This window comes from Pelodiscus sinensis, chromosome 5, assembly GCF_049634645.1.
Source record: "Pelodiscus sinensis isolate JC-2024 chromosome 5, ASM4963464v1, whole genome shotgun sequence".
NCBI lineage: Eukaryota > Metazoa > Chordata > Testudines > Trionychidae > Pelodiscus > Pelodiscus sinensis.
This window is the reverse complement of record NC_134715.1, coordinates 24,456,099-24,471,529: the sequence shown is the minus strand read 5'-3', so window position 1 is coordinate 24,471,529 and position 15,431 is coordinate 24,456,099. Positions and strand designations below refer to the sequence as shown.

The window sequence follows — 15,431 nt, the reverse complement described above, 5'->3', positions numbered from 1 at the left end:
CTCATTCCTGGCTCTCCTGCTTGCCCGGGCACGGGCAGTTGCTGCAGGCGGTGTGGTGCGCCCTGCAGGCCCAGGTGCTGCAGCTGTGGTGCAACAAGACCAGCGGTCAATTACCCCAGGGGCCCAGGTGTGTGAAACCCAGCTCCCCTGTGCAAGGTCAGGGCCCCTGCAGGATCCCCAGCTGCTGCTCCTTGATGGGCAAGGCCCAGGCGCACGGTCCCGGGGCTCCCTCTCGCCCCAGCCCCCCGTACACATAAGGGGAACACGATGGTACTTACACGTGGATGCCTCCCCGGCCTCGGACGACACAGGCGAGCAGCTCTGTGGGGTGCCTCGGGGGTCCCAGGCAGGCTGGCGGCAGGCTCCTGGCTCTCAGAACCCTCCTCCTCCTCCTCCTCCATCTCCTGGAGCGGGCCCTCTGCCCCGGGGTCTATCACGTCCCGGGGGGCAGGGACGGCATGAGCCCCCAGGAGGCAGTCCAGGGTGTGGAAGTGGGGGCAGGCCTCCGGGTCGGCCCCTGGCTGGCAGGCCCGGGAGTAGGACTGCCACAGGTCTTTCACCGTGCAGCGCACCTGCTCCTGGCTGCGCTGGTGGCCCCTGGCGGCCAGGCTGGCAGCCATGCAGCCGTAGACTGCTGCGTTCCTGTGGCTAGTGCGGAGATTCTGGACATTGGAGGCTTCCCCCCAAACCTCGATGAGGTCCACGATCTCCGCACTTGACCAAGTGGGCGCCCGCCTTTTGCGCCCCTGGGCAGGCTCCTGGGAGCCGCCAGGCTGGTCCTGGGGAGCAGTGGAGGGCTGGGTGTCCTCGGGTGGCTGGCTCATAGTGTGGCAGGTGCAGGGTCTGCTGGCACGGGTGCTGGCAGCCTTGCAACTGGCACAAACTGTGTTGCCAGCCCGTGGCCCTTTAAGGGCTCCGGGGCCGGGAGGGGGGCAATAGAGTTTCCCTGGTGTTGGCCAGAGTGGCCACCAGGGAAACCTGGGAAGCCTTAGCCTCCCACTAGTTCGAATTAAGGGGCTACACACCCCTTAATTCGAACTAGCTAGTTCGAACTAGGCTTAATCCTGGTAAAATGAGGTTTACCTAGTTCGAACTAAGCGCTCCGCTAGTTCGAATTAAATTCGAACTAGCGGAGCGCTAGTCTAGCGCCTATTAAAGTTAATTCGAACTAACGGCTGTTAGTTCGAATTAACTTTGTAGTGTAGACATACCCAGACAGACAGGTGGATGAATGAAGAGACAGATGGACAAACTCTCTCAAATATACAGGCAGTCCCCGGGTTACGTACAAGATAGGGACTGTAGGTTTGTTCTTAAGTTGAATTTGTATGTAAGTCGGAACTGGCGTCCAGATTCAGCCGCTGTTGAAACTGAGCAGCGGCTGACTACAGGAAGCCTGAGGCAGGATCAGTTTCAACAGCGGCTGAATCTGGACAGAGCAGCTGGGGCGCTGCCGGGTAGGTCCCTGCCACGCTGTGGCGACCAACCCAGCAGCACCCCAGCTGCTCTACCCCAGGCGTCCCCAAGTCAGCCGCTGCTGAAACTGACCAGCGGCTGACTACAGGAAGCCCGACGCAGAGAAGAGGGAGGAAAGCTCTGCCTCAGGCTTCCTGTAGTCAGCCGCTGGTCAGTTTCAGCAGCGGCTGACTTGGGGATGCCTGGGGCAGAGCAGCTGGGGTGCTGCCAGGTTGGTCCAGTAGTGCCGAGGAGCGGCGCTGCAGGACCTACCCGGCAGCGCCCCAGCTGTTCTACCCCAGGCGTCAGAGAGAAAAGCCTGGTCTGCTGGGGGGAGGGACGCACTAGCTGCGCCCCCCCCCCCAGCAGACCAGGGAGATGTGGGCGGCGGGACCGCCGAGACGCACCACGGTCCCGCCACCCGCGTCCTCCGTGGCTTTGCTCCACGTCTCCCTGGTCTGCGGGGGACCCCCCAGCAGACCAGGGAGATGCGGAGCAGCTTTTCTCGCTGCGGAGGACGCGGGCTGCAGGCCCGCCCATGTCCTCTGCAGCGAGAGAAGCCTGGTCTGCTGGGAGGGGGGGGGGGGGCGCACTAGCAGACCAGGGAGATGTGGGCAGCGGGACCTCCAAGACGCGCCGCGGTCCCACCACCCGTGTCCTCTGCGGCTTTGTTCCGCGTCTCCGTGGTCTGCTGGGAGGCCCCCCCCAACAGACCAGGGAGACGCGGAGCAGCTTTTCTCACCACGGAGGATGCGGGCGGCGGGACTGCGGCACGTCTGGGCAGTCCCGCCGCCCGCGTCCTCCGGGGCAAGAAAAGCCCTGTTTGTATGTAGGGATCCGACATAAGTCAGATCCACGTAACTCGGGGACTGCCTGTACAGTAGATTGTGTTATTTGGTCACTATGTCAAAAGTAGTTGCAAAAATAGAGGAGAGCAGAGATAGGTGATGAAAACAGGAACATAAAAACAGCCATACTAGGTCACATCAAAAGTGCATCTAGCCCTGTATCATGTCTTCCAACAGTGGCCAATGACATAATGCCCCAGAGATAATGAACAAAACATATGAGCCAAGTGATCCATCCCCCATCTTCCATTACCATCTTATTGTAAACAGAGGCTAGGCACGTCATTTCTGTCCATCCCGGCTAATAGCCACTGATGGACCTAACCTCCATGAATTTATCTTGTTCTTTTTTTAAACCCTGTTATAGTCTTGGCCTTCACAACATCCTCTGGCAAAGAGTTCCACAGGTTGATTGTGCATTGTGTAAAGATTAAAATGAGGTATGGGCAGCCTCTCACATGAATAAAGACTGCAAACTTTAAAGCCTTTATTGTAGTGAAGAGATAGTGTAGAGAAGAGTTAGGGTAGGTAGGTAGGGTAGGGAAGGATAAGAGGAGACAAGATGGAGGCATACAAAATACTGGTATACAAAAGATAAAGAAAATGTACCTCTTGTCCTTTAATTTAAAAAAATTAAAAATGATAAAGGAATTTTTTTTTTCAAAATCCTTAAGTAATCTATGAAAATCACTGGCACTATTGAGTTGCTGGACTGGCTGCTTAGCTTGGACTGATGCAAACAGAACCTGCCCAGTGCTATCTCCACTCCAGCTGCAGACCTTCAATCGTGCCCATGCAAGTCTGGGACTCTGAATCCAAAGGAGTGCACACTCTGGAGTGGGATAAATGGTGGCAATGTAAATGCCAGTTAGACAAGTTTCCTTGATTTCTGTGTACTTTGTGTGACAGGGTCAGGCTGGAGGACTACAATAGAGGGAGGAAAGTCAGTTCTAGAAGGCAGCAACAGCCCTGGCTAATCAGGAGCAGGGGAGACAGGGTTGCTGTAAATCAATCAGGTCCAGCTGATCTCACTTGAGGCTGCCACTTAAATGAGGCCTTCCCTGCAGGGAGGAGGAGAGTGGGAAAAGAAATGGAGTGAGAGGAGACCAGAGCAGATAGGGAAAGAACCAGACAAACTGAGAAAGCAAGTAAAGAGGGATGAGGTGCTCCAATGAGGGGCTTTGGGGCAACCTTTTTTCCTAGCAGCTTGAGACCCCAGCTGAGAGCAGGATCTGGGAGCACCTGCCCTGAGTCCCTTTTGTTTGCTGAGGGAGAAGAGCTCAAACCCTGCCAAGAGCAAGTGGTGACATCATTAGCCGGTGTCCGGAGTGAGGGGCGGGACCATGCAAGGCGGGCCCTTCAAAGGATGCCCGGAGAAGGCAGAGAGGAGGGAGAGACTCGCTCTGGCTGAGGGAGACCAGCCCAGCGTGGTTGGAGCTGCCATTGGTGACTAGGGAGACACGGACTCAGTGGGATCCTAGGCGGGCCATGAACTGTACGCAAAACTTATAACTGACTGTAGGGAGACACAGGTGGGGGGAAGGTACACGGGTAGGCAACCCCAATGATGACAGGGCTGGAAGTCTGAGGAGGGGGGCCCAGCCTGTGACAGTGCAATACTGGGATTGCTGGAGTGAGTGGGGTCAGGGACCCAGGAGTGAGGTTACCCTGCCACATTTGTTAACTTTTTTTTTGTATTCACGTTCAGTCTGTTAAACCCTGTGGGTATGTCTACACTACCCCACTAGTTTGAACTAGCGGGGTAATGTAGGCATACCGCAATTGCAAATGAAGCCCGGGATTTGAATTTCCTGGGCTTCATTTGCATAAGCGGGGCGCCGCCATTTTTAAATCCCCGCTCGTTCGAACCCCGTGCCGCGCGGCTATACGCGGCACGAACTAAGTAGTTTGAACTAGACTTCCTAGTTCGAACTACCGTTACTCCTCATTCCACGAGGAGTAACAGTAGTTCGAACTAGGAAGCCTAGTTTGAACTACCTAGTTCGTGCCACGTGTAGCCGCGCGGCACGGGGTTCGAACGAGCGAGGATTTAAAAATGGCGGTGCCCCGCGTATGCAAATGAAGCCCAGGAAATTCAAATCCCGGGCTTCATTTGCAATTGCGGTATGCCTACATTACCCCGCTAGTTCGAACTAGCGGGGTAGTGTAGACATACCCTGTTTCTTTAAGTTGTAAAGTGAAGGTGTGTTAATTCTAATTCAATCAATTAGATATATATTATTTAGAATTGTTGTTTTGCAGTTAGATCCAGATTATTATTGGAATAATTTTATTCCTGGAGGCTCCCAAGGTACACCATTAAGTATGTACAGGGCCAGCTAGGTGGAGGTACCACTACTGTATATTCCCTTGGGAGCAAGGGGGTGGATGGGGAATCCCCAACCATACAACGTCACGACTGGGGTGCTCAGGGTCTTCTTTTATGTTAAAAACATCAGGCACACACAGCTCGTCAGTAAGGTTGTTGAGTATTCTACGATGGATTTCATCAGGGCTCGGTGACTTGAAGATATCTAACTTTTCTAAGTAATTTTAAACTTTTTCTTTTTCCTATTGTAACTTTTAAATCTACCTCCTTTTCTCCAGCATTCACTATTGTAGGCATTCAATCCCCACCAACCTTCTTGGTGAAAACCGAAACAAAGAAGTAGTTCAGCCACTCACCTAATTTTACATTTTCTGTTATGAGACTTGTCTATACATTTTTCTGCAATACTAATATCAGGCATTAGATTTCTATAATTTTCTGAACCTAGAGTCAGAGAGACAAGGTATGTCATTCCTTTCATCTCACCAGACAGATGCTGAAGAACAGTCACTTCAGTGTTACACTTTCCAAAGTTCATCCTCCTTACTCACTTTCTATGAGAAAGATACCTTTAATCATAATTAAGTAACAAATGTATCACCAGCAGGATTAAAATTTAAAATTACCTTGTTGAATAATGCCAGCGACAATGGAGAGATATTCCTCAGGCTCCAGATCAGTGGAGATCTCCTGGCTGCTTTGGTCTAAGGTCAGTGTCTCATATAGAATGTGTGCGTTCTCCACCCCACAAAGAAGAATCACGACCTTCTCTGGAGGCTCAAGGACTCTGTGCAGGAAATAGCTTCTCTTTTGATTCAGGCATCTTAGAAGTCCATTTGTTAATATGAGCAGTTTACATCTATAACAGGAGAGAGAGAATGACTCCAGATGCTGAATAGATGAAGTCTCTAGGTTGTAAAGTAAGATTCCTTCTTCTTTTATAATGTGTTTGAAAAGCGATTCTAAATACAGAGCCCATTCTTTGGCCTCTTCTTCATAAATCACCAGAATGTCCTTTGTGTTTCCTGTAGGAAAGAAAACATTTTTAGCTTCCATGTTATTTAATATTCATAACTTACATTTTTTTCTCCTTTGTAATCTGAATGAGAATAATAGAGACTGAAATTTGAATTTTCAACTGTTTGCAGAAAAGTTTGAAATATATGTTCTGAACTAGAACACAAATTTTTTAATTTCCTGGGGATTAGAAATTCTAATAAAATATCCATTTTAAAAATTTTGTTTAGGATATTTTTTGAAATATATCTTTTTTAAACTGTTTAATTTTTTCTTTTATTATTATTGTTTTTATATTTCATTATGTCTCAGTGATAGTAGTAGTAGTGCATCTCATTGATCACATCAGGTCATATTATCCAGACAAAATATAATATTCAAAACAATCACATTTTTATTTTTATTTTATAGTATGGGTTGATCCCCTCTAGCCTAGCACTATCTGATCTTGCAACATCCGTGGTCTACCATGATATTAGTTAGGTGGATATCCATTTATCATAGGTGTGGCAAAGTTTCCCATAGTCTCAAAGTTTGTTTACAGCCACAAGTCCCAGCTATGTGTTGTGTGCTGTTGTTTAGCTCTAATTTACCCCCAAATGTCTTCTGAGAGCCCAGTAAACAGTGGAAGTGTTGAAAATACTGAAAAGACAAAAGTGTTGAAAAGACAATATTGACCTCTTATGGTTCAGCAAATTCTCTGGTTTAGCACCTGGCCCGAGGGTGCCAGACTACAGAGGTTCAACTTGTATTTTATGTAGAAAATATTGGGGCAACTTCCATTTAATACATATTAAAGTACCTCAGTTTCTTGTTGCAAGTATGTCTTGTTTGCAATGTAATGAAGTAGTTTGACACTTACAACAACAAAATAATGATTAAAGTGTCAAACTGTTTCATTACAACTTGAACAGGAGACACTAATCTGGAAAATAAGAAAGTGTTTTAGTCAAAAATAACAGAATATGTTTAGTATATTGTGACATCCATATTATGATGTCACTGTATGCACCACTACCATGGTGGATTTTATTCCTATTCCGTGATGACGTATCTTTGAGCTATAATGTATCTTAATTAAAACTATCTTTAGATAGGTTTTTTTTCCTTCAAAAAACATTTTTATCCACCCTGACTACTTCTGTGGATGAGCTAGGAGCTGGGTTGTCTTTTCTATATATTACTTTTCAATTATTAATGTAAATGCTAATCTAATATGTGAACAGATCAGCATCTGGCAAGCTGCTGCACTAGAGGAACAAAAAAGAATGCTAAATAAAGTAGATAAATGCATACCCATGATGCTGATATTATAGATGACAGGATGTCATTGACACTACTGAGATACTAATAGACAGCAATATTCAATACAGCATAAAATTAATACAGTCCTAATCCTAAACTTAATTAATACAGTCCTAACCCCTAACCAGACTAACACGGCTACATTTCTATCTCTATTCTAACCCTTTGTGTTTTTATGTTGTAAGGATTACAGAAATATATTGTAATAGCAATTGTTACAATGTTAATCACAGCTGGGTCTAAACAACAGCATCCACAGACTACATACTTTCAGCTTTGTAATACAGGTTTGTATGCTGTGGACCATATTCTACTCCCAGTTATAATGATGTAAATCAGAAGTAACAACACTAACAAAGTTACACCTGATTTGTACACTTCCAGAAGGGTCGGGGCTGGGCAGTGATAATTTTAAATATGAACAGAAATTGGCCCAACACATTTGATACATTATATTAATTTAAAGGCTCTAGTTTTAGATTTCTCTTAACAGAAATCAAAAACTGAACAGAAATGTCATTTCTTATTGAACCACACACTAGTTATTTTGATGTTTTTTAAATATTGTAAATAAAGCGGAGCGCTTAGTTCGAACTAGGTAAACCTCATTTTACGAGGACTAACGCCTAGTTCAAACTAGCTAGTTCGAATTAAGGGCTGTGTAGACCCTAAATTCGAACCAGTGGGAGGCTAAGGCTTCCCAGGTTTCCCTGGTGGCCACTCTAGCCAACACCAGGGAAACTCTATTGCCCCCCTCCTGGCCCCGGAGCCCTTAAAGGGGCATGGGCTGGCTACTCACTTTGTGCCAGTTGCAAGGCTGCAAGCACCCGTGCCTACACAGCCTGCACCTGCCACAGAATGAGCCAGCCATCCGAGGGCTCCCAGCCCTCCACTGCTCCCCAGGACCAGCCTGGCGGCTCCCAGGAGCCTGCCCAGGGGCGCAAAAGGCGGGCGCCCGCCTGGTCAAGTGCGGAGATCGTGGACCTCATCGAGGTTTGGGGGGAAGCCTCCAATGTCCACGATCTCTGCACTAGCCACAGGAACGCGGCCGTCTACAGCCGCATGGCTGCCAGCCTGGCCGCCAGGGGCCACCAGCGCAGCCGGGAGCAGGTGCACTGCAAAATAAAGGACTTGCGGCAGTCCTACTCCCGGGCCTGCCAGCCAGGGGCCGACCCGGAGGCCTGCCCCCACTTCCACGCCCTGGACCGCATCCTGGGGGCTCATGCCGTCCCTGCCCCCCGGGACATGATTGACCCCGGGGCAGAGGGACCGCTCCAGGAGATGGAGGAGGAGGAAGAGGGCTCTGAGAGCCAGGAGCCTGCTGCCAGCCTGCCCATGACCCGGAACCCCCGAGGCACCCCACAGAGCCGCTCGCCTGCATCATCTGAGGCCAGGAAGGTGTCCACCTGTGAGTACCCTCGTGTTCCCCTTATGTGTACGGGGGGCTGGGGCAAGAGGGAGCCCCAGGACCGTGCGCCTGGGCCTTGCCCACCAAGGAGCAGCAGCTGGGGATCCTGCAGGGGCCCTGGCCTTGCACAGGGGAGCTGGGTTTCACACACCTGGGCCCCTGAGGTAATTGACCGCTGGTCTTGTTGCACCACAGCTGCAGCACCTGGGCCTGCAGGGCGCACCACCCCGCCTACAGCAGCCACCCGCGCCCGGGCAAGCAGGACAGCCAGGAACCAGGAGAACTACCAGAGGCCGCACCTCCGGTTCCTGGATCGACAGCTTCGTCTCCAGGACCACTGGGTCCAGGAGGACCTCAGGCTGCGCCGGAGGAGTCTGGAGGCCCTGGAGGAGCAGGGCCGTGCTCTGCGAGGCCACCTCCAGAGCCTGCTGGACCGCTTCCCATTTCCTCCTCCCCCTGCTACTCCTCTTGCTCCCCCTCTTGCTCCCCCTGCTCCCCCTCTTACTCTCCCTGCTCCCGCTCCTGCTTCCGCTCCTGCTTCCTCCACACCCCCTGTCCCTCCTGCCCCCCCCCCCCCTCCACAACCATTCCCCACCGACGCCCCCGGACCCGCAGTGTGGCGAGACAGGAGAGGCAGCCAGACTCCCACCCCTGAGCTTTCCTTTCCCTTCCTCCCTTCCCTCCCCTCCCCTTCCAGCTCTCTTGTCCCAGGTTTCCCCCTCCCTTCTCCCATCTTCATTCCTCCCTCCCCCCACCCCAGTTCTGTGAAATAAACAGACGTTTTTGTTTGAAAAACAGGTGTCTTCATTTGACAGTAGGTAGGGAGGGGAAAGCGGAAGGGGGCTAGGGTGGAAGAAGGCCCCAATGGGGCATGCAGGGAGAGGTCAGTCCTCCTCCTCCACCAGGAAGCTCTCCCGCAGGGCTTCCCGGATCCGGACGGCCCCCCGCTGGGCTTCCCGGATGGCGGCGGTGCGGGGCTGACCGTAGTGTCCAGCCATGCGGTCAGCCTCAGCCATCCAGGCTGGCAGGAAAGCCTCCCCCTTCCGCTCACACAAATTGTGGAGCACACAACATGCCGCCACCACGGGAGGGACGTTGTGCTCGGCCAGGTCCAGACGGGTGAGGAGGCATCGAAAGCGGGCTTTCAGTCGCCCGAAGGCCCTCTCCACCACGATGCGGGCCCTGGTCAGCCAGGCATTGAAGGCCTGGCGGGAGGGATTGAGGTGCCCCGTAGGGCTTCATGAGCCAGGGCTGCAGTGGGTAGGCGGCATCCCCCACCAGGCACACGGGCATGTCCACGTCCCCGACCCTGATGTGGCGGTCAGGGAAGAAGGTCCCGTCCTGCAGCCGCTGGCACACGGAGGAGTTGCAGTACACCCATGCGTCGTGTGCTTTGCCGGACCAGCCCACATTAATGTCCGTGAACTGTCCCCGGTGGTCACACACGGCCTGCAGGATCACAGAGAAGTACCCCTTTCTGTTGATGTACCGGGACGCCTGGTGTTCCGGGGCACGGATGGGGATGTGCGTCCCGTCGATGCCCCCCCCCGCAGTTGGGGAAGCCGAGGGCGCCGAATCCCCGGATGACGGCGTCCGGGTCGGCGAGGCGGACCACCCTGCGGAGCAGCACCCGGTTGATGGCCTTGACCACCTGCGGAGAGAGACACAGCAAAGCTCCAATCAGTGGGGCGTCCGGGTGGCTGGGAGCGTGCGTGTCCTGGCAGTGTCCCGCGCCCCACTCCCGGATGCAACCCCCCTGGCAGCGTTTAGTACGGCCGGGACAGCCCGACCCCTCCGGTGCAGGGCGCTTTCACCTCCTCCCGCCCCCCCTTTGTCCCTGGGGTGGCCCATCCCCTCCTCGCAGCCCCCCTCCCTCCGGCTCGGTGGCCGACGAGTGCCTTACCTGCATGAGCACCGCTCCGACGGTGGATCTCCCCACGCCGAACTGGTTCCCGACAGATCGGTAGCTGTCCAGCATGGAGAGCTTCCATATGGCGATGGCCATCCTCTTCTGGAGGGGGATGGCGGGCCTCATGCGAGTGTCCCTTCTTTGCAGGGCAGGGGCGAGCCACTCGCAGAGCTCCAGGAAGGTGTCCCTCCTCATCCTAAAGTTCTGGGTCCACTGTCGGTCGTCCCAGCGCTCCAGGACGATGCGGTCCCACCAGTCGCTGCTGGTGTCCAGACGCCAGACGCGGCGGGGCACGCCGGTGCCGGGGCGCCGCCGCAGCTCCTCCACGGCCTCAAGGGTGGCCAGGCAGAGAGGCAGGGGGCTGACGTTCCCCAGGTGGTGCCAGGCAGCCTCGAGCCATTGCTGGCAGGCTTGCAGCAGCAAGTCCAGAAAGTGCACCAGAAGGTGCAGGGCGAGCTCTGGCTCCATGTTGCCACCTGCAGCGGCCCCCCCGAAGGGAAGCACCGACACAGACGGGCACAGAGACCAACGCTTTGCTGTCCCTCGGCGAGGTTGGCAAGCAAGCAGGAAAAGCTGAGAACCGGCTGTCCAGGGGGGTCCCTTTAAGCACGAGCCTCAGATAGCCTCAGACAGCAGCCACACAAAGCAACTACTGACCTGATGCCCTGCCAGAACCGGTTTCAGCTGCCCTTAAATGCCCCCCTGCGTCCAATCAGTGTGGACGCGCTAGTTCGAATTAGCAAAACGCTAATTCGAACTAGTTTTTAGTTCTAGACGCGTTAGTTCGAATTAGCTTAGTTCGAATTAACTAATTCGAACTAAGTTAGTTTGAACTAGCGCTGTAGTGTAGACGTATCCAGAGAGACTCTTATCAAACCATGTCTGGTTGAAACAGTGAGGCTTGTTTTTGGGGAGCAACATGTGGAAAAGGTGGATCAGATATCACTTTCAAACTGTACCGTGAAAGGGCCCATATCTGAGATGAGCAAAGACATTTTTGATCAAGTAGTTGCAGAGATGAAAGCTAGTCCCTAATTTGCACTTCAGTTGGACAAGTCAATGGATGTCACCTCCTGTGAACAATTACTTGTATAGGCTGGGTACATAAAAGGTGACTCTGTGAAGGAAGAATTCCTATTCTCTGAATCGCTAACCACTACAGAATGCAGGGAAGATATGTTCAGAACATTGCAGAATTCCATTGTCGATAAGATGTTACAATGGGAAAAATTAGTTGGTATGTGCACTGATGGAGCACTGTCAATGATGGGGATTCATTCTGGGCTTAAGGCTCACATAAAGCAAGTCACACCTCATGTCATATTTACCCACTCTGTGCTTCATAGATACGCTTTGGTTGTTAAAATTTTTAATCATATTCAAGGTAGTTCCACAAATAATGGAATGTTTAAAGTATTATGTGAAGAGGTTGGAGCTGAATTTAGTGCACTTCTGTTTCACCCAGAAGTTTACTGGTTATCGCATAGAAAAGTCTTAAACCGAGTGTTGCAACTTGGGATACACTGCAGGCTTCTTGCGCAAGAGCGCGTCCACACTGCCATGTGCTTTTACGCAAGAGAATCCATAGCAGTATGGATGCTATCTTGCACAAGAAACTCCTGTTGCCCATCCACACATGCCTTTTTGTGCAAAAGCTCTTGTGCAAAAAAGGCTTATTCCTTGTAGAAAGAGAAATAACTCTTGCACAAAAAGCCCTCTGTTCTTACAATTTACTATACCTTTTCTTGTGCAAGAACGCGCTTGTAGTGTGGATGCTCTGCAAGTTTTTGCGCTTAAACATGCATTTTTGAGCAAAAACTCTGCAGTGTGGACATAGCCTAAGAGAAGAAATATCAATGTTCTTTGAAAGAGAGAGATCTGCTAAAGAGCAAAAATTGTTTAGGAAAATAATGAACCATACACTCATTCTAAAATTGGCATACCTTGCAGATTTTTTTTACTGAAATTAATCAGATAAACCTCTCACTATTCGGAAATACTGTGTATATTCTCCTAGCTTAAGACAAGGATTCTAGCTTCCTCAGTAAATTGACAACTCTGCCTGAGGCAACCAAACAGAGATGTTCATTTGCTGATGATATCATAAGACACTGTCGGTAAGAGAATCCATCAGCAGATACTTTCCAGATATAAAACAGTGTCACATGAATGTATGGATTGTGAGACCATATACAGTGGGGAAAAAAGGAATCAAAGACAAGGATATCAAGGCAAAAGCAGAATTCCTTGGTCTGCGAGAAGATAACACATTGAAAGCAGATTTTCAGGATTCTGATCTGGCAACTTTTTGGTGAAAAGCTGGTTTAGAATACCCGATACTCTCTGACAGAGCTCTCAAACTTCTATTTCCATTTGCTACTAATTATTACTACAAGGTCGGTTTTTCTACAATGGTCAACATTAAAATAAAGGCAAGGAATAAACTGGATCTCAGTCATGACTTGAGATGTACATTAGCTGTGAAAAAACCTCGTATCTCTAAGCTAGTCAAGCAGAAGCAGTATCAACCTTCACACTGAGGAATTCATCTGAGAAATGCTATTCGTGATGTTTTCCTTTTCTGAATAACAAACCAAATATATAATAAGTTTAAAATACAATAGGTGTTCAACATAATGTATGAGAAAACAAAATACAATAAAAATGATTCATTGTAATTTTCTTTTTGTCTATTGCCATTCAAAAAAGGAGGAGGGGTAATTTTGGTTTGTTGGTTAAGCTGAAAGGGTAAACGTGCCAAAGAGGTTAAGAACCACAGGGATGAAGGATCAGGCTAATAGTCAAAGCTTTAAGTTGTTTTTGAGCAGTGAGTTGAGGTTTTTTTTTTCAAATTCAAATTCATTTTTAAAGGGAGAATATATACAATAATGGTTTTATAGAAGGAAAGAGGGTGAATGAAATGTATCTTTTATACACTGGATGGAGAAACAGATCTAAGTCATGTATGATATAAACTTGAATTTAACACACTCATACTTGATTCTTCTTTCCTGATCTTTTGTTTATGGAGAAATTCACAAAACTAGTACTTCAGTACAGCAGTTCAGTGAAATGTTTATTGTTTAAATAAGAAGCCAAGTGTTATTAAATTACATATAGCTGTCTTTGATTTAGAGGTGGGAGAATAAGTGGATTTATTTTGCATGATTGTTTCTCTTCCATTTTATTGGTGCCATGTGATTTGTTGCTTTCCAAGAGATTCTTCTCATTTTGATTTAACATTTTGTTGTTAAGAATGACTACAAGAGTTGTCTTTGTTAATTACATTTATCGTAAAGCTGTCAGGAATCACTGTTACAGTGGTATGTGTAGTTATGTACAGCAGGGTTGTATTAAGAAAGCATTTTAGGGGCTGCAGCCCAGGGCCCTTGGCTAAATAGGGACTCCAAAAAAAGATCTCCATGCCACCAGAAATGCAGATCTTTTTGATGGGCCCCAATAGTCCAGGGCCCTGGGCTGCAGCTACTAAAGCCACTGTGTCTCAGCCCTGCCTGCTGGGAGTGAGGGAGGGAAGAGATGCAGGAGAGTAATGTGTCTCTGTGTGCTTCTGGTCCCCTCCCCCTTCTGGGCATTACAGACAATGGAAGTTATGGGGGGGGGTGCCTATGGGCACGTGCTAGGCAGCGCACAGAGCAACCTTCCTCCTCTCCTCCCTGGAGCCTGCACCACCAAATGGGAGCTGTCCCATGTAAATGCCTTGCACCCCAACATCCTACTCCAGCCCTGAGCCCTCTCTTGCACTCCATACTCCTTGGACCCAGCTTGGAGCCCTTTCCCAAACACTCATCCCCAGTCCCATCTCAGAGCCCACAAACCCAGTTGGAGCCCTCACCCCCTCACACACCCAGTCCTCTGGCTCAACACACAACTCTGAACTCCTCATTTCTGCCCCATCCCAGAGCCTAAGAGGCCTAACTCCCTCTCCCCAGAAAGATTAATCCAGCCCTGATCCAGAGTAGTTTAACTAAAATCAGTGGAATTACTATGGAATTACAATGATATAAACTATGAGCAAAATTTTGCCTTACTTTGAATATCTGTGAGGAGCCCACAGGAACCTAATCAAGTGAGACCTCTTCCCCAGTCACAGTGAGCAATAACCCACTCTCAGACTGAGCATTCCTGTCTCATACCCTCCACAGGACTGTAATAATGTGCCCATGAACACTAATAACTCACTGATCATTCATACTCTTGTATAATGTACGTACATGAGGTACATTAAGAGTTATGAATATATCCTGGAATTATGATTAAAGTATGTATATACAGGGTTTATTGGGGAAGTTGTTAAAAAACAGGTCTATCCTAAACAAAGGAATATGTGCTTACCTCAATTTACAAGATAAGCAGTAAACAGGACCATCAAGACAATAGAGAAGGATATGGTAGAAAAGAGAACAATTTCCACTTCAGCAAACACTAGTGGGGGAAGAGCATGGAGCTTCCTTCCTCAAACTCAGTGTTGCCTTTCTCACAGCTTGAATACATTATACTTTGAGAGCTTTCAATGATTTATTGGTCTGAAAATACAAGGGGCCTGATTCCCACAAAATAAGCAATACAATCAATTAATGTATACAATATTACTGCATTATAAAGTTAATAGAGCAAAGTCTTTTCTGAAAGCTAATATCACACTGGTAACTAATAGCACTGTTGAAATGTCTGTGTTGGTGTTGACACTATATATTAGAAAATATGGTTACTTGTGCTATTATGTTTTAAAGTCTGTGGCCAAACACAGAGAAACAAATGTCCTGCCAGACAAGAGAAAAGACAGCTATCTCATATGTAAATTAAGCAGAGTGGAATCAAAACAGCAGAAGCCCCAATGTATATGCAATGGGATGGGAAGCCAACAGGAAAGAAAAAAATAACATGAGATCATACTGCCTCTTAAAGAAAGGTGTCGTTGAACTGTGGAAGATATAAGTAAGGACAGAAGACATTTTTGGCATCCATTGCTAGACAGACACAAGAAGCCAGAACTCTTACAAGCTGAGAAAGAGGAACATTGAAGTCTCCAGGAAGTGTATATAGCTGAGAAATGTAGTTGGGCAAAGATTGTATCTTACTAGAATAAGCTTTAGGCATTTAGATGCATGTTTTCAATTATTTGCCTATAACCATTTCAAA

The 15,431-nt window shown here is 49.0% G+C and overlaps 1 protein-coding gene across 4 annotated transcripts in view; it reads right to left on the bottom strand.

Annotated features, from left to right (window-relative positions):
• BANK1 (B cell scaffold protein with ankyrin repeats 1) overlaps positions 1-15,431 on the bottom strand; it is a 425,960-nt gene that overhangs the window by 377,108 nt on the left and 33,421 nt on the right. For all 4 annotated transcript variants that reach the window (XR_012904054.1, XM_075929668.1, XM_075929667.1 and 1 more), the window contains exon 2: positions 5,259-5,657. Coding sequence is in view for 3 of the 4 variants with exons in the window: in XM_075929668.1 (XP_075785783.1) it covers positions 5,259-5,657 (399 nt within the window). In the remaining variant the exon portion in view is untranslated. The remainder of the gene's footprint in view (positions 1-5,258; positions 5,658-15,431) is intronic.